Source organism: Cetorhinus maximus, chromosome 23, assembly GCF_964194155.1.
Source record: "Cetorhinus maximus chromosome 23, sCetMax3.hap1.1, whole genome shotgun sequence".
NCBI classification, from domain to species: Eukaryota; Metazoa; Chordata; class Chondrichthyes; order Lamniformes; family Cetorhinidae; genus Cetorhinus; species Cetorhinus maximus.
Window position 1 is genome coordinate 44,245,627 of NC_135901.1, and position 25,097 is coordinate 44,270,723.

Genomic DNA, 25,097 nt, shown 5'->3' on the forward strand with positions numbered 1-25,097 from the left:
GACTTTCTCTCTCTCTCCTTTTCTCCTTTTGTCACGTAGAATTCTCCAGCCCAGCGAGTTGTGGATGCTCCATCATTGAATATATTTCAGGCTGAGATGGGGAGATTTTTGGTCTCTCAGGGAGTTGAGGGATATGGGGAGTGGGCGGGAAAGTGGAGTTGAAGCCCAAGATCAGCCACAATTGTATTGAATGGTGGAGCAGGCTCGAAGGGCCATGTGGTCTCCTGCTGCCCCGAATACTTGTTTTATTTTTGACACCAGAGTCTCGTGTAGGCCCAGACTGGGTGGCAGGTTCCCTTCCCTGAAGGACATTAGTGAACCAGTTGGGTTTTATGACAATCCAGCAGTTTTCATGGTCACTTTTTCCTCGTCCCAGATTCATTCAGCTCAATTTCACAACCTGCCTTTGTGTTTTTGTGGGTTTTCTCACTCCCTTTTTTCTGTTTTAAATCAATTCCACAGGGTATTAGAAGAAGAGGATTTGCAGTCGGGAAACTGAAACCAAACATCACATCTGGATCTGACAGAGTTGCCCAATTTATCATAACCTGAATATCATCGGATTTTGAACATGGAAGGAAAAAGCACCGTTCACAGTGGGGAGAAACCGTACACGTGTTCTGTATGTGGACGAGGCTTCAGCCGATCATCAGGCCTGTCAAAACAGAAATGCAGTCACAACAGGGAGAAACCATGGAAATGCGGGGACTGTGGGAAGGGATTCAATTACCCGTCTGAACTGGAAACTCATCGGCACAGTCACACCGGAGAGAGACCATTCACCTGCTCCATGTGTGGGAAAGGATTCACTTGTTCATCCCATCTGCTGACACACCAGCGAGTTCACACTGGGGAGAAACCATTTGCCTGCTCCGTGTGTGGGAAGGGATTCACTCAGCCATTCAACTTGCTGAAACCTGAGCGACTTCACACTGGGGAGAGACCGTTCACCTGCTCCACGTGTGGGAAAGGATTCACTCAGACATCTGACCTGCTGGCACACCAGCGAGTTCACACTGGGGAGAGACCATTTGTCTGCTCAGTGTGTGGGAAGGGATTCACTCAGTCAACTAACCTGCTGAAACACCAGCAAATTCACACTGGGGAGAGACGTTCAAATGCTCAGACTGCGGGAAGTGCTATAAAAGCTCCGGGGAACTGATGCCCCATCGACGTGTTCACACTGATGAGAGACCATTCAGCTGCTCTCACTGCGGGACTGGGTTCAGGTGGTCATCACAACTCACAGTACACCAGCGAGTTCACAGCGGAGAGAGACCGTTCACCTGCTCCACGTGTGGGAAGGGATTCACTCGGTTACCCAACCTGTTGACACACCAGCAAGTTCACACTGGGGAGAGACCGTTCACCTGCTCCGTGTGAGAGAAGGGATTTACTCAGTTATCCCACCTGCTGAGACACCAGCGAATTCACAAGTGACAACAGTGTCTGGATTTTGCTGTTAATTGCATCCTGGACTGAACCATGTTGATTGGGGTCTGTTTCTACTAATGTTAATAAACTCCAACCCAGTTACAGCTGTTAATATTCTGAATAAAGTCAAATAAATCAGCTCTGTGTTAAACATACAAGTTAGTTCCTTTTGAAGGGCTCTCCCTCTCGCCCTGTCTTCTCCATCCTCACCTCCAACAACAAGTGTGTGGAGCTCATGGAGCTTCTTTGTCACTAAGATTGAGACAATCCGATCAGCTGCCTCTGCTGCTTCCCTCCCTTTCACTGGCCCACCGGGACAAACTGTCTCTAAAGATCCCCCTTGTCTGAGCCCTGAACCCACATCTTTCTTTAGTTTCGCTCCCATTTCCTCTCGTGCAACCTTCATGCTCATCTTGTCCATGAGACCCACCTCCTGCTGCATTGACCCTATTCCCACTAAACTGCTGGTCACCCAACTTCCCCATGTTCGCTGAGATTGTCAATGGTTCTCCCTCTTCAGTTACTGTCCCTCTCTCCTTCAAATCTGACATCATCAAGCCCTCGTCAATAAACAAACCTTTGGCCTTGTCCTTACAAATTGCTGTCCCATCTCCAACCTCCCTTTCCTCTCCAAACTCCTCAAACATGTTCACACCTCCCAAATCTGTGCCCACATTTCCCAGAACTCCCTGTCTCAATCCCTCCAATCAGGTTTCTGCCCCTGCCACTGCTCTGATCAAAGCCACTAATGACATCCTATGTGACTGGGATAAAGGTAAACTATCCCTTCTCGATGTGTCTGCAGCCTTTGACAGGGTTGACCACACCATTCTGCTCCAACACCTCTCCACTGTCGTCCAGCTGGGTGGGGCTGCTCTCTCCTGGTTCCATTCTTCTCTGTCTAATCATAGTCAGTGAATCACTTGTAATGTCTTCCCTTCCCACTCCCACAGTTACCTCTGGTGTCCCCTAAGGATCCAGCCTTGGCCTCCTCTTATTTCTCATCAACATTCTCCCCACAATGATATCATCTGAAAACACTGTGTCAGTTATCACATGTACACTGACAGTACCCAGCTCTACCTCACCACCACCTCTCTCCACTTCTCCACTTTTATTAAATTATCAGACTGTTTGTCTGATATCCAGTGGTGAATGTGCAGACATTTCCTCCAATTGAGTATTGGGAAGACTGAAGCCATTGTTTTCATTCCCGAGCTACCAACTCCATTCCTCTTCCTCACAACTGTCTGAATATAAACCAGGCTTTTTGCACACGTGATGTCAGGTTTGACCCCGAGATGCTATTCCGACTCGTGTGTGTGTGTCCCGCTGATTTTCCAGTCACACTGGTAATTTAAATATTTCCCCACAGACAGAACAAACATTTTTCCTTCTATAATCAGAGGCTGATCGTTTATGAATTCAGTGATTCTATAAGATCTTGCAAGATTTTTGGTTTCTGAAAATCCTCTCCCTCTAATCCCCTGTAAACAGGGTTGACAAAAGCCATCAATGTCAGTACAGGATAGAAATTCAGAACAGACTATTCTAGTTTCTATGGAATATTCTTTCTCCTTTCATTCCCCCAAATCTATAAATCCCTGTCCCACACACTCCTCCCCCTCTCTGCTCATTGTTCCAGATTCAGTACCCAGTCACCTACGAATTCACTAATTCTTTTCCCCTCTCCAGATTCTCTCTCTTCCTGTCCTTAAAGTTGTGACTCAGCCTGTGGGTCAATCCCACTCCTTCACGCTAATTCTACCAAATAATTCAGCTCAAAACAACAAATCATCTTTAATGACTTGATTCGTCATTTGGATGTTTGGAAAGAATCACCATTTTCCTAACTGTGGAGAACAGAAAATCCAGTGATAAATTCAGAGCCTCTTTCTCCCCAGGTCTGTTCCAACAAGCTGTGTCGATCTGAGTTATATTGATACAGACTCTCACTCAGGTTCCGCTGGTATTTAATAGTCTTCATGACATCATCGCACTGGGGCTGGATGACATAATTAGAGTCCATTGTTTCTTAATGATCCACATCAATAACAAGAGGAAATATTAATAAACCTGAGCACATTATCTAGGCTGACACTCCAGGGTGACACTGAGGGACTGCTGCACTGTCAGAGACAGCATCCTTCACATGGAACTTGTGGAGGCTCTGGTCACAATCTTCCAATCCTCCTTATATAGTAGTGTTGTCAAACGACTGACAGATTGTAAATGATACACCCCTGTTCAAAAACACAGCAATTCCAGGACAATCAGCTTCACATCAGTGGTGGGGAAAGGCTGGAGACAATAATCCGGGACAAAATCGATTGGCATTTGGAAAAGTATTGGTTATTTCCAGCATTTTCTGTTTTTAATACTGATACTTCCCTGGATCCCAAGGCTCTCTGGGAGGTGTGGGGAGCTGGGACTTATTCATGAGAGTAACCAAAGGTCTGAGAACTGAACGAATTTAGAGTTAGAGAGGAGAAAAGATCCAAAAATTGGAGCAGTTGGGAACAGGACATCAATCAGTCTCCTCTTATCCTGGAGAAATCAAGGACTCGACATTCTGAGAATTTGAAACAAAACTAATTTATTTAACAGACATCAAGATATTAAACTTCAGCCCAGTTACGGGGATTATTAACATCAATAGAAACAAACCACAACTGTCATAATGAACATGGTTCAGTTCTGGATGTGATTAACAGCAGCAATAACAGCAGAATCCAACCCCTGCTGTCACTTGTGAACTCGCTGGTGTGTTAACAGGTGGGATGACTGAGTGAATCCCTTCCTACATTCGGAGAAAGTGAACAGCATCTCCCCAGTCTGAACTCGCTAGTGTGTCAACAGGTTGGATAAATGAGGGAATCCCTTTCCACACTTGGAGCAGGTGAACGCTCTCTCTCCAATGTGAATTCACTGGTGTACACTGAGGTGGAATGAAGGCTGAATCTCTTTACACAGGAAGTGCAGCGGAATGCCCTCTCCTTGTGTGAATTCGCTGGTGTTTCAGCAGGTGGGATAACTGAGTGAATCCCTTCCCACACTGGGAGCAGGTGAATGGTCTCCCTCCAGTGTGAATTCGCTGGTGTTTCATCAGGGTGGATGACTGAGTGAATTTCTTCCCACACTGGGAGCAGGTGAATGGTCTCTCCCCAGTGTGAACTCGCTGGTGTCTCAGCAGGTTGGATAACAGAGTGAATTTCTTCCCACACTCAGAGCAGGTGAATGGCCTATCTCCAGTGTGAACTCACTGGTGTGTCTGTAGGGTGGATGACTGAGTGAATCCCTTCCCACACTCGTAGCAGGTGAAAGGCCTCTCTCCAGTCTGAATTCGCTGGTGTACTTTGAGGTTCGATGAAGTCTTGAATCTCTTTCCACAGGAAGTACAACTGAATGGCCTCTCCTCAGTGTGAATTCGCTGGTGCTTCAGCAGGTTAGAGGACCCAGTGAATGCTTTCCCACATACCGTGCAGTTGAATGGTCTCTCTCCAGTGTGAACTCGCTGGTGTGTCAGCAGGCTTGATGACCGATGGAATCCCTTCCCACACTCGGAGCAGGTGAATGGTCTTTCCCCTGTGTGAATTCGCTGGTGTGTGTGCAGGTTTGATAACTGAGTGAATCCCTTCCCACATTGGGAGCAGGTGAACGGTCTCTCCCCAGTGTGAACTCGCTGGTGTGTCAGCAGGTGGGATAACTGAGTGAATCCCTTCCCACACTCGGAGCAGGTGAAAGGCCTCTCTCCAGTGTGAATTCGCTGGTGTACTTTGAGGTTCGATGAAGTTCTGAATCTCTTTCCACAGGACGTGCAACTGAATGGCCTCTCCTCAGTGTGACTTCGCTGGTGCTTCAGTAGGTGAGAGGACTCAGTGAATCCTTTCCCACATAGCGTGCAGTTGAATGGTCTCTCTCCAGTGTGAACTCGCTAGTGTGTCAGCAGGTATGATGACCGAGTGAATCTCTTCCCACACTCGGAGCAGGTGAATGCTCCCTCTCCAGTGTGAACTCGCTGGTGTGTCAGCAGGTGGGATAACTGAGTGAATCCCTTCCCACACTCAGAGCAGGTGAACGGCCGCTCCCCAGTGTGACTGCGTCGATGGATTTCCAGTTTGGATGGACAATTGAATCCTTTCCCACAGTCCTCACATTTCCACGGTTTCTCCATGGTGTGGGTATCCCTGTGTCTCTCTAAATTTGATGATCAGTTGAATCCTTGTCCACACAGGGAACATGTGTACAGTTTCTCCCCACTGTGAATGGTGTGATGTTATTTCAGGCTGTGTAACTGGTTAAAGCTCTTTCCACAGCCAGTTCACTGGAACACTCTCACTCGGGTGTGTGTGTGTCTCGGTGCTTTTCCAGTCACACTGATGTTTGAAATCTTTTCCCACAGACAGAACAGACAAACGATTCTCCATCCACATTCAAAGGTGATGATATTCAAGTCCTGATGAATCGAGTGACTGTGTCAGATCTTGATGTGATTTTTGGTTTGGGTTTCCTGCCTGAAAATCCTCCCCTTCTAATTATCTGTAAAAGGAGTTTACAAGAGCCATCACTGTAAGAACAGGATAGAAATTCAGAACAGACAATTCTATGGAACATTTTTTCCTCTCTTGTTCCCCCAAAGCTGCAAATCCCCGTCCCACACACTCTCCCTCCTCCCTGTGCTGAAATCCAAACAGAGTTTTGGACAATTCTTTCTGTATCTTTTTTTTACAAATTTCTATAATTGGAGTTGACAATATGTCTGATCATTCACTTCAGTGATTACTCATGACAAAACATTAATCTGAAACCCCCTGACTGATCATACAGAATAGCAGATGTTAACCTTGTATCCAAATCTTACTTTGTGGAGATTTAATGAGCGATTATGAAGGTGGTTTCTCCCAATGTCCCAGAGTTTCCTTCCTTCCTTCTCCCTCTCTGAGTTAAACCTGGGATCAGTCTCATGGCCCATTCTGGTTCCTGCTTCTCTTCCTGATCACTAATTAACACTGGGAAGACTGAAGACACTGTTTTCGGTCCCTGCTCCAATCTCCATTTCCTAGATACCAACTCCATCCCTCTCCCTGGGAACAGTCTGAGATTAAACCAGTCTGTTCACAACCTCGGTGTCACATTTGATCTCAAAATGAGCTGCTGATCTCATGTCTGTGCCATCACTAAGATCACCTGTTTCCACCTCTGTAATATCACCTGACCACACCCCTGTCTCAGGAGTGTCTCATCTACTGCTGAAACCCTTATCACGGCCATTTTTACCTCCAAACTGGACCATTCCAACACACTCCTGGCTCGTCTCCCACATTCTACCCTCTGTAACCTTGAAGACATCCATATTTTTGCTGTCTGTGTCTTCACTCACAGCTAGGCCCATTCCCTGACCTTCCTTGGCTCCCGTTCAAGGAGCAAGTCGATTTTAAAATTCTCATCCTTGTTTTCAAATCCCCCAATGGCCTCCTCTCTTTGGCTCCTGCAGACCCACAACCCTCTATGATATCTGCACTGCTCTAATTCTAGCATTCCCTATTTTAATTGCTCCACCATTAGTGTCCGTGCCTTCAGTTCCCTCGACCCCAAGCTCTGAAATTCTCTCCGTCTCCCACACTTTCCCCCTTTAAGACAACTGAGTATTAATAAAAAAAAGATATTCTGTTAAAACATTTTATCTTGTACTCATCAGGATGGAGGGAAGAAAACCAAATTTCAAAAATTATCAGTCAAGCTAGTAATGTGTCTCACTTGCACTTGCTAGAAGCTACGTATGTTCATCCACAGGGACCTGTCCTCTGCAGGCAGAAGGAACAAGTCCAGGCATGGAGCCTATTGTGGAATTAAACAAAAGCAGAGGGGATTTCAGCTCCTGGCTGTATTGTCCATGGCAACAACCAATCAGAGTCGACAGGCCAACCAATCAGCACCCTTTTCTTGTGCAGTATAAATTGTGGTTCCCTTTGAAATTTGGGATTCTTGCATCTGTCCTGGTGAGTGCAACAGGAAAAGCTTTGACAGCTTGTCTCTTTTTTCGTTAATAATCAAATTCCGTACAAACAAGCGACTATTTAAGTATTTTGGTCACCTCCTTCTGTGTCTGAATGTTATACTTTATTTTATGATTTCCTGTGAAGCTCACTGGGATGATTTATGATGTTAATAGAAGTTGTTGTTGTTTCTGACTGTTACCCTTATCTCCTGTTTTACAACAACCCATTGATTTCACACCAAACTCGATCCCTGATTTATTGTCCTTCCTGCAGGTCATTCATCTGGGCCTGCAGCCTCTGTAAAAATGGCGACCACGCATGCTCCCTGTTGGACATTGCCCCCTATAAAGATGGTGACCGCACATGCGCTCTGCTGCTTCTCGCCCTCTATAAAGATGGTGACCGCACATGCGCTCTGCTGCCCTTTGCCCCATATAAAGATGGTGACCGCACATGCGCTCTGCTTCTCCTTGGATAAGGATGGTTCCTTATTGAGGGTTTAGGACAGAGACCGTGAATTCATAAAGCCTCCCAACTCACCCGCCAGCCCTATCTATGCTCACGGGTCTTTTTTCCAGCTCTCAGTCCGCACTCGGTCTTTGTAAATCCCGCATTTTAAATCCGTTCGCTCCAGCTCTCCTCACGCCTGATTTCACGCGCTACACATGCTCCAGCTCACAATGATTGACGGCAGCTCCAGACCAATAGGGACAGGGGGCGGGCATGGAGGTCCGGCGGGAGCGGCTGTTCCTCCGGCCAATCGGAGTGAATGAGGGGCGTGACCGGGCTTGAATTGGAGCATGCGCAGCGCGGGTGCGGGATCGGGATCAAGGAGGTCGGGTTGAAAGTCCAGCGGGTGAGAAAGGGCCGAGTGCAGGAGAGGAATGGAGCCGGAGGGTGGACTGGGAGGATTCACAAACACCCGGTGTAGGACTCCAAACCCGGATTACAAACTCCCGGAGCCCAGTTTACACCCAGTGTTTGGAAACTCCTTCTACAGGGGGTTAGAAGGGGAGGATTTACACACAGCAAACTCCAACCCAGAGAAATGTTTGTCTCTTAATTTCTATCCTGGACTGACAGGGATGGATTTTTTATAATCTCCTTTTTACAGGATTTTCAATGTGATGGACTTGGAGACGGGGAAACTCAAACCAAACATCACATCAAAATCTAACAGAGTCATTCGATTCCTCAGGACCTGAATATCATCGGACTTTGACTGTGGAAGGAAAAAGGTTTGTCTGTTCTGTTTGTGGGAAAAGCACCGACATTTTCAAAATCCTGGTTAGACTGCTGTCTACTGTTTTATGACCACTGTCATAAAAATAAAAAATGCTGGAAGTACTCAGCAGGCCTGGCAGCATCTGTGGAGAGAAACAGAGTTAATGTTTCGAGTCAACATGACCTTTCATCAGGACAGGAATACTGTGTTCAGTTCTGGGCATCACACTTTAGGAAGGATAGACCATATTGGCCTTAGTGGGAGAGCAGTGCAGATGTACCTGAATAACAACTGAACTCCAAGGGTTAAATTATGAGGAGTGGTCAAACAAATGCATCAGAGTAATTACAGCACAGATAGAGGCCATTCAGCCCATTGAGTCAGTGCCAGCTCTCTGTAGAGCAATCCAGTCTGTCTCATTGCCCCACTGTGTCTTCAACCCCCTGCATGTTTATTTCTCTTAAATGCTGGTCCAATTTAATTTCAAAGCATTTATCATGTCTGCTTCCAGCCTGCTCGTCGGCAGTGAGTTCTGGGTTATTACCACTTGTTGTGTAAAATGTTCCTCCCTGCATTTTCCCTGTATCTATTGCCCATAACCTTCAATCTGTGTCCCCCTAATCCTTGTCCCATCACCAGATGGAAACAACATTTTCTTTGTCCACCTTATCTGAACCTGTCACAATCCTGTTCACCTCTATCCAATCTCCCCTCAACTCTGTAACTCCAAGAACAACTTCAGCTTCTCCGATCTCCCTTTGTAACCGAATTCCCTTTTTCCTGGAACCATTCTGGTAAATTGCCTCTGCATCCTCTCAAGGACCCTCACCCCTTTCCTAAAGTGTGGAGACCCGAACTGGATGCAATACTCCTGTTGTGACCTAACCAGAGCCTTATGACGGGTCAGCTTATTTTCCATGCGTTTAAACACATTAAATCTGCTTATGAATCCCACGATCTCAAATATTTTGCAAACTGCTCTCTCAATATGTCCTTTTGCCTTCAAATGTGTATGCACATCAACCCCCAGTTCCCCCAGTCCCTACAGACTCTTTAGGACTGTACCATTGAGTACCCTATTCATTCTGCCAATATTCATCATCTCACGGTGAGGTTTGTATTCCCTGGAATTTAGAAGATTGAGGAGGATTTTCTCTAAGTTTTCATGACATAAATTGGAAATGGTGTGGTAGATAGAGGGGAACAATTTCCATTGGTTGGGGAATCCAGGACTGAGGAACATAGTCTAAAACTTAGAGCCAGAACGTTCAGGAGCGAGATTAGGAAAATCTTCTTCAGATAAAGTTGGGAGAAGTTTGGAATTCTCTTCCTGAATTAGCAGTTCATGCTTGATCAATGTTCAGTTTCAATCTGGCATTGATAGATCCTTCCTAACACAAGGTATAAATCAAGGGACAGGAGACAAAGGGTCACAGATCAGCCGTGATCTGATTGCATAGTGGGACAGACTCGAGGGGCTAAATGGCCAACTCCTAGAATCATTGAAACTTAGAGCACAGAAGGAGGCCATTCAACCCTTTGTGCTTGTGCTGCCTCTTTGAAAGAGCAGTCGTGTTTAGTCCCACACGCCCACTTTCTGTTTGTAACCCTGTAAGTTCCTCAATCCCAAATCCCTGTCAACTCCCTTTTAATTTTCCTGACAGAGTCAGGTTCCAGCACCTTTTCAGGTAGAATATTCCAGATCCTGACAACTCTCTGTTGGTGCAGAAACTGCTGAACTCGATGCTGAGTCCAGAAGGTTGTAAAGTGCCGAATTGAAAGATGAGCTGCTGTTCCTCAAGCCACCATTGAGCTTCATTGGAAAAGTGCAGGAGGCCGAGGACAGAGAGGTCAGAGTGGGAGTGGGGCAGAGAATTAAAATGACAAGTGATCGGAAGCTCAGGGTCAAGCTCACAGACTGAACGGAGGTTGTTCCACAAAGTGATCACCCAATCTGTGTTTGGTCTTCCCAATGTAGAGCAGATCGCATCGTGAGCAGTGAATACAGTAACTAAACTGCAAGAAGTACAAATAAATCACTGTTTGGTTTCATCTTGCACAACCTTGAGAACAGCCTGAATGAAGATACTTTACTTGAAGAATAAAGGTTAAAATATAATTACATTGTCTATCTCAGGGTGTAATCCAAGAACAACACCTTGTATTTACAGGAAGGGTTGTGGGGCTGGAGGAGGTTACAGAGATACTGAGGATCCGGTTGACATTGTCTATCTCACCGGTGTCAAATTCATTTTCCATGGTGGCTCTGATCCAATATCCTGACACTGGGTGAGGGCCACATTCAGCAGAATTTATAAAAATGGAACTAGATACAAATAAACTATATCAGTATTTACTGACACCTCGGTTTTATTTATTGCTCCTGCTGCTCCCGGTACCCGGCATCTCTTCGCTTGAACCATCACATCAACACTCGGGGCAAATGACTGGGCTGAGGCCTGTCTCAGATAAAAACACGAGAGCCACTTGTCACCACAGAATCATAGAAATTATAGCACAGAGGAGGCCATTCAGCCCATCATGTCTGTACTGGCTGAAAATGAGCAATCCAGTCTAATCCCGCTTCCCAGCTCTTGGTCCGTAATCCTGTAGGTTACAGCACATCCAGTGTATATCCCAGTACTTTTTAAATCTGTGTATTTCTGTCTCCACCACACTTTCAGTCAGTGAGTTCCAAGACCCACCACCCTCTGGGTAAAAGCATTATTGAACTCCCCTCCAATCCTTCCACTAATTACTTTAAATCTCTATCCTCTTGGTTCTGACCTCTGTAAATGAAATAGGTCCTTCCTATCTGGGACCTTCATAATTTTTACACCTCAATTAAATCTCCCCTCTTCCTCCCCTGTCCCAAAGAAAACAATCCCAGGCTCTCCAATCTTTCCTCAGAGTTAAAATTATCCAGCCCTGCCAACATCTAGGTAAATCTCTTCTGCGCCCACTCTAGTGTGAACACATCCTTCCTGTAATGTGCTGACTACAACTGGACTCAGTACTCTAGCTGTGCTCTAACTAGTGTTTTTTCATAGTTCTAGAATAACTGCGCTCTCACCTTCCATTAACTTCAATGTGATGGAAATCTAAGCGGCTGGAATCTGTCAGCATTTGAAAGATATTTACAAATGATTCGAGGGTTTCTTACAGTTGGGATCTTTCTCTGTTCTGTCTATTCGAGGTGTCAGATAACAGACTTGCTCCTGGGAATATCGAGCTGGTGTTTTGGGCCGTGATGTGTTTCCTTGTTCATCTTGTTGACTCTAAATGGTGAATCTTGTGGATTCAGACATCAAATAATCAAGCTCACAACAACAGATTGTCTCACGCTGACTTTATTAACAGCACCACAGTAATACAGACAGGGTATAGTTCCCCGATCCAGAGAACAGGGATAATGTTGGGGTAGACTCCTCATTGTTCGAGTGCCCAAACTGTAAATGATTTAATCATTTCCTGTGGGTCCTCTCCTGACTGAAGAGTTCGGTGTGGGATCAACAATGACATCCACAGAACTGACCGTTCATATTGTTGGTGGTGCTTGGGTTAACTTCCGCAGCTGTACCGCCTCTGACCTTCCTGTGGGCACATCGGATGTTGAGTTTGGTGTAGATGGTCCATGAAACATGCTGAACTAAATTTCAGTGCTTGCCTCCACACATACACTCATAGAGCACAGGAGAAGGCCATTGTGTCCACGCTGCTCACAAAGTTCTGACTACACCAGTCCCATTATCCAGTGCTTGGCCCATAGCCCTGGAGGCTAAGGAAATGCAAGTGAATATTTAAGTACTTCTAAAATGTTACAAGAGTTTCTGACTCAACCACCCAAAACATTTACACCCTTTCAGGCAGTGAGTTCTAGACTCCCACTGCCCTCTGGGTGAAAAAACAATTCTCCTGAACTCCCCTCTTAGCCTTCTACCTCTTACCTTAAATCTATGCCCCCTGGTTATTGACCCCTCTACTAATGGAAAAAGTGCCTTCCTATCTATCCAACTATGCCCCTCATAATCTTATATGCCACTATCAGGCCCCCTTCGCTGCTCTTGGGAAAACAACCCCAGCCTATCCAATATTTCCTCATAGCTCAGACCCTCCAGCCCGGGCAGTATCCTGGTAAATCTCCTCTGCACCCTCTCCAGTGCTATCACATCCTTCCTATAATGTAGAGACCAGAACTCGGCTGGTCGACTGCAGTGTTTTCCGAGGAGAGGCGGTCTGCAAAGCAGAAGTTTGTGAGGCTCTTTTTTTAGGGTGTCCTTGTATCGGTTGTACTGACCACCTTGATGTTGTTTGCCCTGAGTCAGTTCCCCATGGAAGATCAGCTTGGGAATTCTGTGATCGTCCATGTGGGAAACATGGCCTGGCCATCGGAGCTGAATTTTCCGGAGGGTGGTCTCCAAGCTGTTGAACCCAGCGTGATGGAGAATCTCGTTATTTGTGATTTTTGTCCTGCCATCTAATTCTCAGGATGGACCTCGGGTGTCTTTTCTGGAAGTGTTCCAGAGCTTTGATGTGGCTCCAAGAGCAGACCCAGGATTCTGCTCCATACAGCAGGGTGGTCAGGACAATGGCCTGGTAAAGTTTGATTTTAGTTTTCAGTTTAATGCCATGCTGCTTCCAGACAGATAATACCATAGATTTAGACTAGATTGCACAGGAGTTCACGGGATATACAGCAGAGAACCAGGCCATTCAGCCCAATCAGTCCATGCTGGTGTTTACGCTCTACTCGAGCCTCCTCCCATTTTTTCTCAGCTAAATCTACCAATGTAATCATCTATTCCCTTCTTTCTCATACAGCTATCCATTTCCCCCTGAAATGCACCTATTTTATTTACTTCCTGATGCAAACTCTATGCAATTCAGCCCTGTCCCGAGAGGACAGGTCTTTGGCCCAGTGGGCTAGTGTGAGGGAGGGAAGCAGCAGAGGCAGCTGATCAGATTGTCTCAGTCTTAGTGACAAAGAAGCTCCATGAGCTCCTCACACTTGTTGTTGGAGGTGAGGATGGAGGTGACAGGGGAGAGGCAGAGTCCGTGAAAAGGAAATAACTTGTGTTAAAGGTACTAAAAAGACTCAATACACTGTATTTAACACAGAGCACTACAAAAATACAAATGGCCCCCTATAACTGGGCTGGAGTTTATGAAGTTCAACAGAAACCGACCCCAATGAACATAGTTCAGTCCTGGATGTGATTATCAGCAAATCCCAATCACTGTCGTTACTTGTGAACGCGTTGGTGCCTCAGCAGGTTGGATGATCGAGTGAATCCCTTCCCACACTCCGTACAGGTGAACGGTCTCTCCCCAGTGTGAATTCTCTGGTGTACTTAAGGTCAGATGACCATCTGAACCCAGTCTCACAGTGAGAGCACCTGAACGGTCTCTCGTCAGTGTGAACATGTTGATGGGACATCAGGTTCCCGGAACTTTTAAAACACTTCCCGCAGTCTTGGCATTTAAAAGTTTTCTCCCCATTGTGAACTCGCTGGTGTTTCAGCAGGATGGATGGATCAATGCATCCCTTACCACACTCGGAGCAGGTGAATGGCCTCTCCCCAGGGTGAATTTGCTGGTGTCTCAGCAGGCTGGATAACTGAGTGAATCTCTTCCCACACTCTGAGCAGGTGAAGGGTCTTTCCCCAGTGTGAGTGTGTTGGTGTCTCAGCAGGTTAGAAACACTAATGAATCCCTTCCCACACTCAGAGCAGTTGAATGGCCTCTCCCCAGTGTGAATTCGCTGATGTGTCAGGAGGTGGTGTAACTGACTGAATCCCTTCCCACACTCGGAACAGGTGAACAGTCTCTCCCCAGTGTGACTGCGTCTATGAATTTATGCCCTGAAAATGTTCTAGGAATCACAGGCGGCTTCCAATGTGATCGGACAGGCCACAGGATAAGTGTTCGACATTTCCTTCTAGCATTCTGTGGGAATCAGCCGAGATCATTCTCCTGCATTGGAAACTACAGTCAAAGGGGCTGCACTTGTACGTGTTTGTTCAATGGTCGTAATTAACATGAATGGGTGACTCAACCTCACTTCTTTGTTCAAAGTTAGACAAGCACATTCTAGGCTCCCTAATTGTGCCTTTGGGGGGGTTAAATATCACTTATAATAATGCCCACTTCAATAGTCGAACAGAGTTTGGGTGCTTCTCGCCGCTGCTCCTCACAGAAGATGCACTTTCCATCATCCGCTCGATGCCATATACTACACCGCCCTCGCCGCTGTCGCAGTCCCATGTAAAACGTGTCTCAGTTTTCTCTGCTTCTCAGTCTATGTTCCTCGTTCACAGGGGTTTGGCATCGCTGGCGAGGCCACCCATGTATTGGCCATCCCTAATGAAGGTGATGGTGGACCATCTCCTTGAACCGCCGCTGTCCATGTGGATTGCGAGAAGCTGGGGAGATTTCCAACCGGAGCGGCCTCACTCATACCGAACTGTTTCTGGTCAATTCTGCAAAGCCAGCGATTATAGATTTTTCATTATCTATTATTCGCGTTACTCGATCACGGGATTGGAGAGGAGCCGACTGGGCCGGCATATAACGCCCCTCCCTAATCGCCCTTGTGGACTGAGTGTCTTGCTGGGCCATTTCAGGGGGCAGTTAAAAGAGTCAACCACATTAGCGGTGGGTCTGGAGTCACATGTTGGGCAGACCGGTTAAGGATGGCAGATTTCCTTCCCTAAAGGGACATTAGTGAACCAGATTGGTTTTTACAACTATGTACGATAGTTTCATGGTCACCATGACTGAGGCGAGCTTCATATTCCTGGCTTTTTAATTGAATTTAAATTGGAGCGAGGCTGTTTAAGGTCAATTGCCAGGGAGCACTTCCCTTTTCTTCAATCTTCCTCGGGATGTGGGCGTCGATGGCAGTGCCAGCATTTACTCCCCATCCTTAACTACCCTGGAACTGAATGTCTTGCTCGGCCATTTCCGGGGGCAGTTAAGAGTCAACCACATTGCTGTGGGTCTGGAGTCACATGTAAGCCAGACCGGGTAAGGACGGCAGATTTCCTTCCCTAAAGCGACATTAGTGAACCTGATGGTTTTTTTCAAGTTCTGGTTAGCTATAATTGTCCTGGTCTCCATTTTGGAGACTAGCTTTATAATTCCAGGCTGTATTAATCAATTCCAACGTTACCATGAGGACACTATCTCCCCTCAACATGCTAAACATTAGCCACATTAAATCAGCGATATTCGACCTTCAATGTCGCTCAGCCCTGTTGACATTGACTCTCAGTCAGGGTCACTCCAACTCTTACATTAGGGTCTCGCCGATCCCCAACATCGAACCCGACGGCCCCTCACCAGGGAACATGATCGTTCCTGAATTCAGAGAGAGGCACGAGTGTTAGGCCAAGTTAGTACAGCAGAGAATCAGTTCATTTTTAAACCTTCGACAGACCCTCCTCTTCCCACCTGGAGTCAGTCCTTTATGTCCCACCTGCAGGCCATTCAGCCCACTGTCAATGCCAGCTCCCACAGAGCAGCCCCATTCATTCCCATGCAGCTACTATTGCCCAGAGAGCTGCCTTGCCTCAAGGGCCCAGTTTCATTCAGAAATCAATCATTTCCACTTGGATCATCCTGGTGATCAGCGAGTTCCAGGTCATTACCACTTGCTGTGTCAAAACGTTCATGTCCCCACCTCACCACTCCGCTGCCATTCCTCACCCAAGAGGCAATGGGTACTGTAAAAGGTATGGGCCCTGACAATATTCCAGCTATAGTAATGAAGTCTTGTGCTCCAGAGCTTGCCGCACCCCTAGCCAAGCTCTTTCAGTAGATCTAGTACACTGGCATCTACCCGGCTGTGTGGAAATTTTGCCCAGTGCGCAAAAAGCAGGACAAATCGAACCCAGCCAATTGCCACCCCATCAGCCTGCTCTCGATCATCAGTGAGGGGTCATCAGTGCTATCAAGCAGCACTTTAGTAATAATCTGCTCACTGTCGCCCAGTTTGGGTTCTGCCAGGGACACTCAGCTCCTGACCTCATTACAATCTTAGTTCAAACATGGACAGAAGAGCTGAACTCTCGAGATGAAGTGCGTGTGACTGCCCTTGATATCAAGGAGCCCTAGCAAAACTGGAGTCAATGGGAATCAGGGGGAAAACTCTCCACTGGATGGAGTCATACCTAGCACAAAGGGAGATGGCTTTAGTTGTTGGTGGTCAGTCAACTCAGCTCCAGGACTTCACTGCAGGAGTTCGTCAGGGCAGAGTCCTTGGCCTAACCATCTTCAGCTACTTCATCAATGACCTTCCTTCCATCATAAGGTCAGAAGTGGGAATGTTCAATGATGATTGCACAATGTTCAGCACCATTCGTGACTCCTCAGACACTGAAGCAGTCCATGTCCAAATGCAGCAAGACCTGGATAATATCCAGGCTTGGGCTGACAAGTGGATAGTCACAATCACACCACACAAGTGTCAGGCAATGACCCTGTCCAACAAGAGAGGACCTAACCATCCCTTGACATTCAATGGGATTACTGTCACTGAATGCCCGACTATCAACATCCTGGCGGTTACCCTTGACCATAAACTGAACTGGACTATCGACATAAATACCATTTCTACAAGAGCAGGTCAGAGGCTGTGAATCCTGTGGCGAGTAACCCACCTCCTGACTGCCTAAAGTCTGCCCACAATCTACAAGGCACAAGTCAGGAGTGTGATGGAATACTCCCCACTTACCTGCGTGAGTGCAGCTCCCACTGCACTCAATAATCTTGACACGACCGAGGACAAAGCAGCCGGTTGATCGACACCACATCCACAAACACTCACTCCCTACACCACCGACGCACAGTAGCAGCAGTGTGGACCATTTACAAGATGCACTGCAGGAATTCACCAAGGATCCTTCGGCAGCACCTTTCAAACCCACGGCCACTGCCATCTAGTAGGACAAGGGCAGCAGACACAAGGGAACACCACCTCCTGGAAGTTCCCCTCCAAGTCACTCATCATCCTGAGTTAGAAATATATAGCCGTTCCTTCACTGTCGTTGGGTCAAAACCCCGGAACTACCCAACAGCATTGTGGGTGTATCTACACCACATGGATTGGTTTCATTTGTCCTTTAGTGAAAAAAACCTGTCATCCTCACCTGGCCTACATATGACTCCAGACCCACAGCAAGTGTGGTTGACACTTAACTGTCCCCTGACATGACGCTCACAATTAGGGGTGGACAGCAAATCCTGACCTTGGTTCAAGGCAGTAGGTCATCACCACCTTCAAGGGCAATTAGGGATGGGTAATAAATGTTGGCCCAGCCAGTGAAGCCCACATCCTGCAAACAAATAAAAATTTACCCTGTCTCATGGTTCTGAATTCAACCACCTCTGAAATCCACCTGGGGGAGATGGAGGATTAATGGTAACCTGACGGGACTAGAAATCCAGAGAGCCAACCGAATGCCCATTGGTTCAAATCCCACTACAGCAGTTCGTGGAATTTAAGTTCACCAAGTCTAGAAAATGAAGCTCGTCTCAGTAATGGCGACAATGAAACTCATCGATTGTTGTGAAAACCCATCTGGTTCACTACTGTCCTCTCGGGAAGGAAACCTGTTGTCCTTACCCAGACTGGCCTACATGTGACGCCAGACCCACCGCAAATGTGGCTGACTCTTAAATGCCCCTAAAATTTTTCCCCAGCAGGCCACTCAGTTCAATGGCAATTAGGAATGGACAGAAAATGCTGGCCTTGCCAGTGATGCCCACAAACCATAAAGAGAAAAACAAAATAAAATGGGACACCTGCTAGAGTTCAGTGCTCAGTACTGCACAGCCCTATTGGGCCTAGGGTGGAGCTTCAATGCGGACATCATCCTCGGTAGAATACCTAATACTAAAATGATCATTTAAGGGCCTGACAGACTATTTCACACTAACATTGCGCTGAGTAAAACATTTCAGGATCTAAAGACAAGACACATGATGGGTACATTTCAATGAAAATCTTTAATATTTAGAAAAGATTAAAACATTTCAAAAATTCCAAGATCTCATGACTCGCAAATGGCTACAGTGCCCCAGGATGAGCCCAACAGTAATGGGAAATGTGGGAACAGGTTCAGTCAGTGAGAGGGAGAGAGCACGTGAGCAATATCAGAAATGATGGACATGGTCATTCAGATCAGACCTTCGCCATTCAAGTCATTTCAACTGGTCAACTTGACCAAAAATAGAACAAAGGGAGAAATGGAGGGCAGCGATTTAAGAAACTTTAAAAAATATGAACTGACCTGGTGAGAAATATGAGCCATGAATGCATTAAGGAGAGAGAGTGTATGGTACTTGGCAAACGCTCGGCTGTTAGCAATATTTGACTGAGGACAGTTTATGTTGCCGGGCGGATGCCGATGGGGCAGAAGTCGGTCCATTCTGCATTTCACCAGCAGTCGCCCAAAGACAAGGTTAAGCACAAGTGAGCGGTGGCGAATTCGAAGGCAATAAGATGGCAGAGAAATTCGTCCAGGATAAATCGAGGCTCACTGGTCTTCAGATCTTCCTCTTTGCCAGGAATCTGCCCGTCTCACTGAAAGAGGGAACACGGGTGAGAAAGAGTTCATTCTCAAGGGGGTTGAGATCTGTCAGGCTAACCTCCCATCCCCCTCAGTCTGTCCTGGACACCTGAGCCCCTCACCACCCCCCCGTAATAGTCAATCAACAGAAGCTGCGATCCTGATATTCATGTAGTGAGCAGGCGGTGACCAGGCTCTCAGTTTGCTGGTTAATCACACTGCAGCCCCATATCAGTGACACGTACACAGAACAGCACTAACTTGCTAACAGGGATGCAACTTCAGTGACATTGACAACAGGCTTAAACCTGGGACAGTTGTCGATTTATTGGTACTTTGGCATGTTTAATTCATTTCATAGGATGTAGGCATCACTGGCTGGGCCAGCATTTATTGCCCATCCTTAGTTGTCCCTGAGAAGGTGGTGGTGAGCTTCCTTCTTGAGCCGCTGCAGTCCATGTGCTGTAGGTACACCCACAGTGCTGTTAGGGAGGGAGTTCAGGATTTTGACCCAGCGAAAGTGAAGGAACGGCGATATATTTCCAAGTCAGGATGGTGACTTACTTGGAGGGGAACTTCCAGGTGGTGGTGTTCCCATGTGTCTGCGCCCCTTGTCCTTCTAGATGGTAGTGGTCATGAGTTTGGAAGGTGTTGCCGAAGGAGCCTTGGTGAATTCCTGCAGTGCATCTTGTAGATGGTACACACTGCTGCTACTGTGCGTCGGTGGTGGAGGGAGTGAATGTTTGTGGATGGGGTGCCAGTCAAGTGGGATGCTTTGGTGTCAAGCTTCTTGAGTTTGTGTTTAGGAGCTGCACAAATCCAGGCAAGAGGAGAGTATTCCATCACAATCCTGACTTGTGCCTTTAGATGGTGGACAGGCTTTGGGGAGTCAGGAGGTGAGTTACTCATCGCACAATTCCCAGCCTCTCTGACCTGCTCTTGTGGCCACAGTATTTATATTGCTAGCCCAGTTTAGTTTCTGGTCAATGGTAACCTCCAGGATGCTGACAATGCATTTATGACACATAATGCAAGTATTCAAGCTGATGAATTTTAGATAAATGGTCTTATTCAGTGGCAAAGTACCGCATGAATGAATTATAAGGGTCAAATCCTCGTCTCAAACCCGTTTCATTGTTTTGTGATTAAAGTGATACAACCCCACCCTCTGCTGGCACCTCACCGCCACTACAGGCGGTGCTGTTTGCCAGCCTCAGAGAAGTTCAGTTACTTCATGGTTGCATTTGAAAACATATTGATGAATTGTGAATATGGAACAATACTTTGTGGGATTGAAGTTTGCAGCAGAGTTCGCTCTTTTACCACCTGACCCTGTACATGAACTCTCTCATCATTCCCCATTGGAGGTATTGGCTGGAGCTGGTTGTTGGGAGTTATTTCAGACTGCAATGTGCACATTTGGAACAGTTATCAGACTTTAATCTCATTCAGAATGGGTGTAGTTAAACTTAGCTGTGCTCTGTAATTCCTCTGCAATACATTGTGAATGTTCAACCCGACACATTGGATCTTGCTAAAGCTTTTTTACCACCTATGTCTCCAAGATAATGTTCTCCATTTCTCACGTTCTTGGTCCTAGGGGGGAAATTGTACATATCAAACAGAAACAATATATGGGAGAGAATTTATTTTCACATCTTTACAGCCTGGTCAGAGAATCTAAAACACTGGGAACGGTCTCAGGATAAGGGGCCGAACATTTTGGTCTGAGATGAGGAGAAATTACTTCACTCAAAGGGCTGTGAATCTTTGGAACTCTTTACCGCGGAGACCTCTGGATTCTCCATCCACTTAAGTTCGGGATAGGCAGAGTTACAGTGTCTCGGGGATTTAAGGGATATGGGCAAAGGGTGGAAACATGGAGTTGAAGCACAAGTTCTGAATGACAGAGCAGCTCGACGGCCATTCCGCCGACTTCTGCTCCTATTCTTGTGTTCCTGTAAGAATCAATGTTAACGGCTTCCCTGCTTTCGAGAGTCTGCTCCATAGATCGAACACCCAGTGGAATATTAACCTGAACTTTCCAGGTCCATTAGAGGCAGGTTGGAAGGCGGCAAGGCTGGCACTATGCCGGGGAAGGCGTCAGGAAACGTGGAGAGAGGGAATCAGTGTCCGTCCCAGGGCCTCATTTGCTTTGCTCATTGTTGAAAGAAAATCAACTCTTGTCAGTCAGAAACCACAGTTTTTTTTCTTTTTCCATACAGGTTATTTTTTTCCATATGTGATATTTCCTTCCTTCATTCCTTACCTCCATATGACAAATTTTGAATTCCTCTCCGAGGAATGCTATCCATTGCCTTTCTGCTTATTTTTCAAGTATTTAAATCCGCCCATAGCTTCCCCTGATCAGATGTGCACCTATGATCTTTATTAGCCTTTCCCTCCCACTGCAGCTGTAAGCATTGATCTTCTGGCTTCATTTATTATCATCTTAAACTAATGAGGAATGAAGCAGAACAATGTGGGATCTCACAGTTAATATTCTTCCTGTCCGAATACAATCCATGTATCATTACAATCTGGAATCTATCAATCAACTAATTCCGATTCCCTTGCATTTCCCCCTCTTATTGTGGCTATATCTCTTCCAGGATCCCATCCTTTCCAGAGGAACTGTTTAGAAAGCCTGCAGAAATCCAAATGCATTACATCCACTGTCTATCTTGCCCCTATGAAGCTCGGTTTGCTCACGTTCAATGTGACCAGTCAGCTAGATAAGCAGGTCCTTTCCTTCATGGACACTTACTGGCTACAATGAAAGGTTCTCCTTCTCTCCACATGCCCCACAAACCTTCCGTTCGTATGGGTTTACGATGGGTAACTCATGGTCTGTAGTTTCCTGACTCACTTTTGCGAACAATTTACCAAAGTGCAATAAACGCTGCATTTATTTTATCTGCTCGCCAGGCGCCTTTGCGGAATTCAATTATTTTTCATAGCTTTATGACTGAGAACCTGCTGGTTTCTAGCTTATTTCCATAAAAATTGTCGGATGCATCGTATCTGGGCCGTGGATTGATTCAGCTGAATTTCCACAGCTCTTCATCAAACATGCTGGTGCTAATGTAATAAATGTAGAAATTTACCACTGAAAGTCCTATGGTCTCATTTGCGGATCAAATGTATATGTTAACTGTTCCCTCTTTCATAGAAGATGAAACAAAAGTACATATTTACCGCAATTACAGACCGCCTAGCATCAGTTGTGATGCCCTCACTTGATCTCATTTTCACACACCATATATGTGATTATTTTGTATCCACAACACAAATATATTAGCGTTCTCTTCTCTTGCCATTCCTTATTTGAAAGGAGATTTGTTAAAGATATCCTGAATCATGACGGTCCGGACAGAGTAGGCAAGGAGAAAGTGTTCCTGATGGTGGAAGGTTCGAGAACAAGAGGGCACAGATTTAAGATAATCAGGAAAAGAAGCAACTGCGACATTTAAAAATAAACTTTTTTTAGCGCAGTGAGTGGTTAGGATTTGGAGTGGACAGGCTGAGTGTGGGGTGGAGGCAGATTCAATTGATGCTTTCAAAAATAAATTGCATCATTTTCAGAAAAGGGAAAAAATGCTGGACTAGGGGGAAAAGAGTGGAACTATGTCAATTTCTCCTTTAGAGGGGTAGCACGGGCCAGAAAAATGGCCTCCTGCTTTTCTGTAAGAATTCTTCGATTCTATGATTGATATCAGAAACAGTAAATTAAATCAGCATTTCCACAGCATCTGCAATAGCAAGGTTTGTCCAGCAGATGGAACCGAAACCGTGATTACTCAAATTGCGTGAAGCAGGCATTTCTCAATGGTTTCTGCATTGGCCCTGTCTCCACTCATATCAAACTACCCCGTGCCTGTTTAAATAACACTAGGTCGTTTCATTGATTATATTAGAGGAGGTCATGTCTCACTTATTTCTGTTTTCCGCCCAATCTCTGCTGATAGCATACTCAACCAAGGCCCTCTTTCTGTTCTGTGAAACACTGTCAGGTATTACTGCACGGAACCATGTCTCAGCTTATATGACAAAACTTCATGTCCCAATTGTCAATGCCTTGTACAATGTCTTCCTTTGTACAAAACTTGAACATGTGCCTGTTTGCATTACACGAGGCTTTCCCTCAGTTATTACTTGAGTTGACCCTGCCATGTTTATATTAAGCTAGAGGAGGTCACAGTTAATGCTGCACAAGTCCATGTTCTGTTTATATAACACGATGTCCTGTCTCTGTTGTTAGTACTGACAGGCTGGTTAATAAAGCGTATGGTATCTGAAGCTTTATAAATTGGGGCACAGAGTTCAAAAGCAAAGAGTTTTTCGAACACTGTTAAAGTCTCAACATGAGCATTTCTGTCCAGTTCTGGGCACCACACTTTAGGAAAAGTGTGAACGTATCAGTGAGAGAGTAGGAAAGATTCACGAGAATGGTTCCAGGGATGGGGACCTTCAGTTAAACTGGTAGCTTAGAGGAATTGGGACTGTTTTCCATAGAGAAGAAAAGGTTGAGGTAGAACTTATAGATGTATTCAAAATCTTGATGTGTCTGGACAGAGTAGAAAGTAGAAAACGGTCCAATTGGTGGAAGGATGGAGAACCAAGGGGCACCGATTTAAGGTAATTGGGAAAATAAGCATTAGCGACACGAGGAAACGCTTTTGCTCATGTAGAGAGTGGATAGGACCTTGAATGGACTGCGTGAGGATGTGGTGGAGGCCGTGACAAACGAGTCATTCAAAATGGGTTTGGATAATTATATGAAAAGGAGGGAAACATCTGGCCTACGAGGAGCAGACAGGGGGTGGCAGGAGATAAACTATTCCTTCACAGTACAATAACAGTAAGAACGAACGGAATGGCCTTTAAGTAGTGATAAAACTACGAATATTATAGGGTTTTATGTTGATATAAAATAATATTTATGTTATCTTTACAGCTCAGTTTGAGTTTCTGCTACTGAGGCTATGTAGATTTTAGGCTGGGAGCAGGAACTGGTGTTATTGCCTTAATTACTTTAAGGTACCGAGAAGCCTAGATTCAATGAATTATATTTGTTTTATTTCAATTGTGCAATTGAGGGATTCTTTTTCAGTTTCAAACGGATAAACAAAAAAGGTGAATTCAGCAGCTTTAACTTAACACGACACCTAATCTTAAAACTAAACGATCTATGACTTGGTTCAATTGATGAACCATATCCGTAGAGCAGAAGATCTGTATTGGAGGGCAGCCTTTGTCTTGATATAACTGTAGGAAGTGTTATTAACATTTTCTAATAATGTATCGTATCACTGTTATGGTGCTAAAACAAGTGTTGACGTGGCTATATACGATAAGTTGTATTATTGATAAGAATATGTAACATTGTTTGCAATAGCTCTGTATCTACAAGGGTGTATTGTTTGCTCAGAATTGAATATACATCCGGGGGCCCAGGGAATAAGAGATGCAGATTTGCCTTCAGTGTTCATGGCTTTAGATACAGAGATGAAGTGACACCAAATGAACCTCACCCCAAGCCAATGAAAGAGGTTAATTTTGATTCTTTCCAAATAATAGCACATCCACAAATAAGGAAGTACTACTTGATAGCCATTGCAGACATGGCTGCAGGAGGACATGGATTGGGACTTGAATATCAAAGGGCATTTTGGAAGGACATGAAGAAAGGAAATGGTAGAGGGGTGGATCTGTTAGTTAATGATGATTTAGCAGAATAGAGAGGGATGACACAAGCTCTTGAAAGCAGGATGTGGAAACGGTTTGGATAGAGATGAAAAATGGTAAAGTAGAGAAATCGCTGGTAGGAGTCGTGTGCAGGCCTCCTAATAGTAACCACATGGCAGC

The 25,097-nt window shown here is 45.7% G+C and overlaps 1 protein-coding gene across 1 annotated transcript in view; it reads left to right on the forward strand.

The window, feature by feature from the left end:
• Positions 1–25,097, forward strand: part of LOC144698514 (uncharacterized) — a gene marked incomplete at its 5' end in the record, with an annotated part of 136,789 nt that overhangs the window by 70,779 nt on the left and 40,913 nt on the right. Inside the window, one exon of the mRNA XM_078570452.1 lies at positions 760–1,046. Coding sequence (XP_078426578.1) covers positions 760–1,046 — 287 coding nt within the window. The remainder of the gene's footprint in view (positions 1–759; positions 1,047–25,097) is intronic.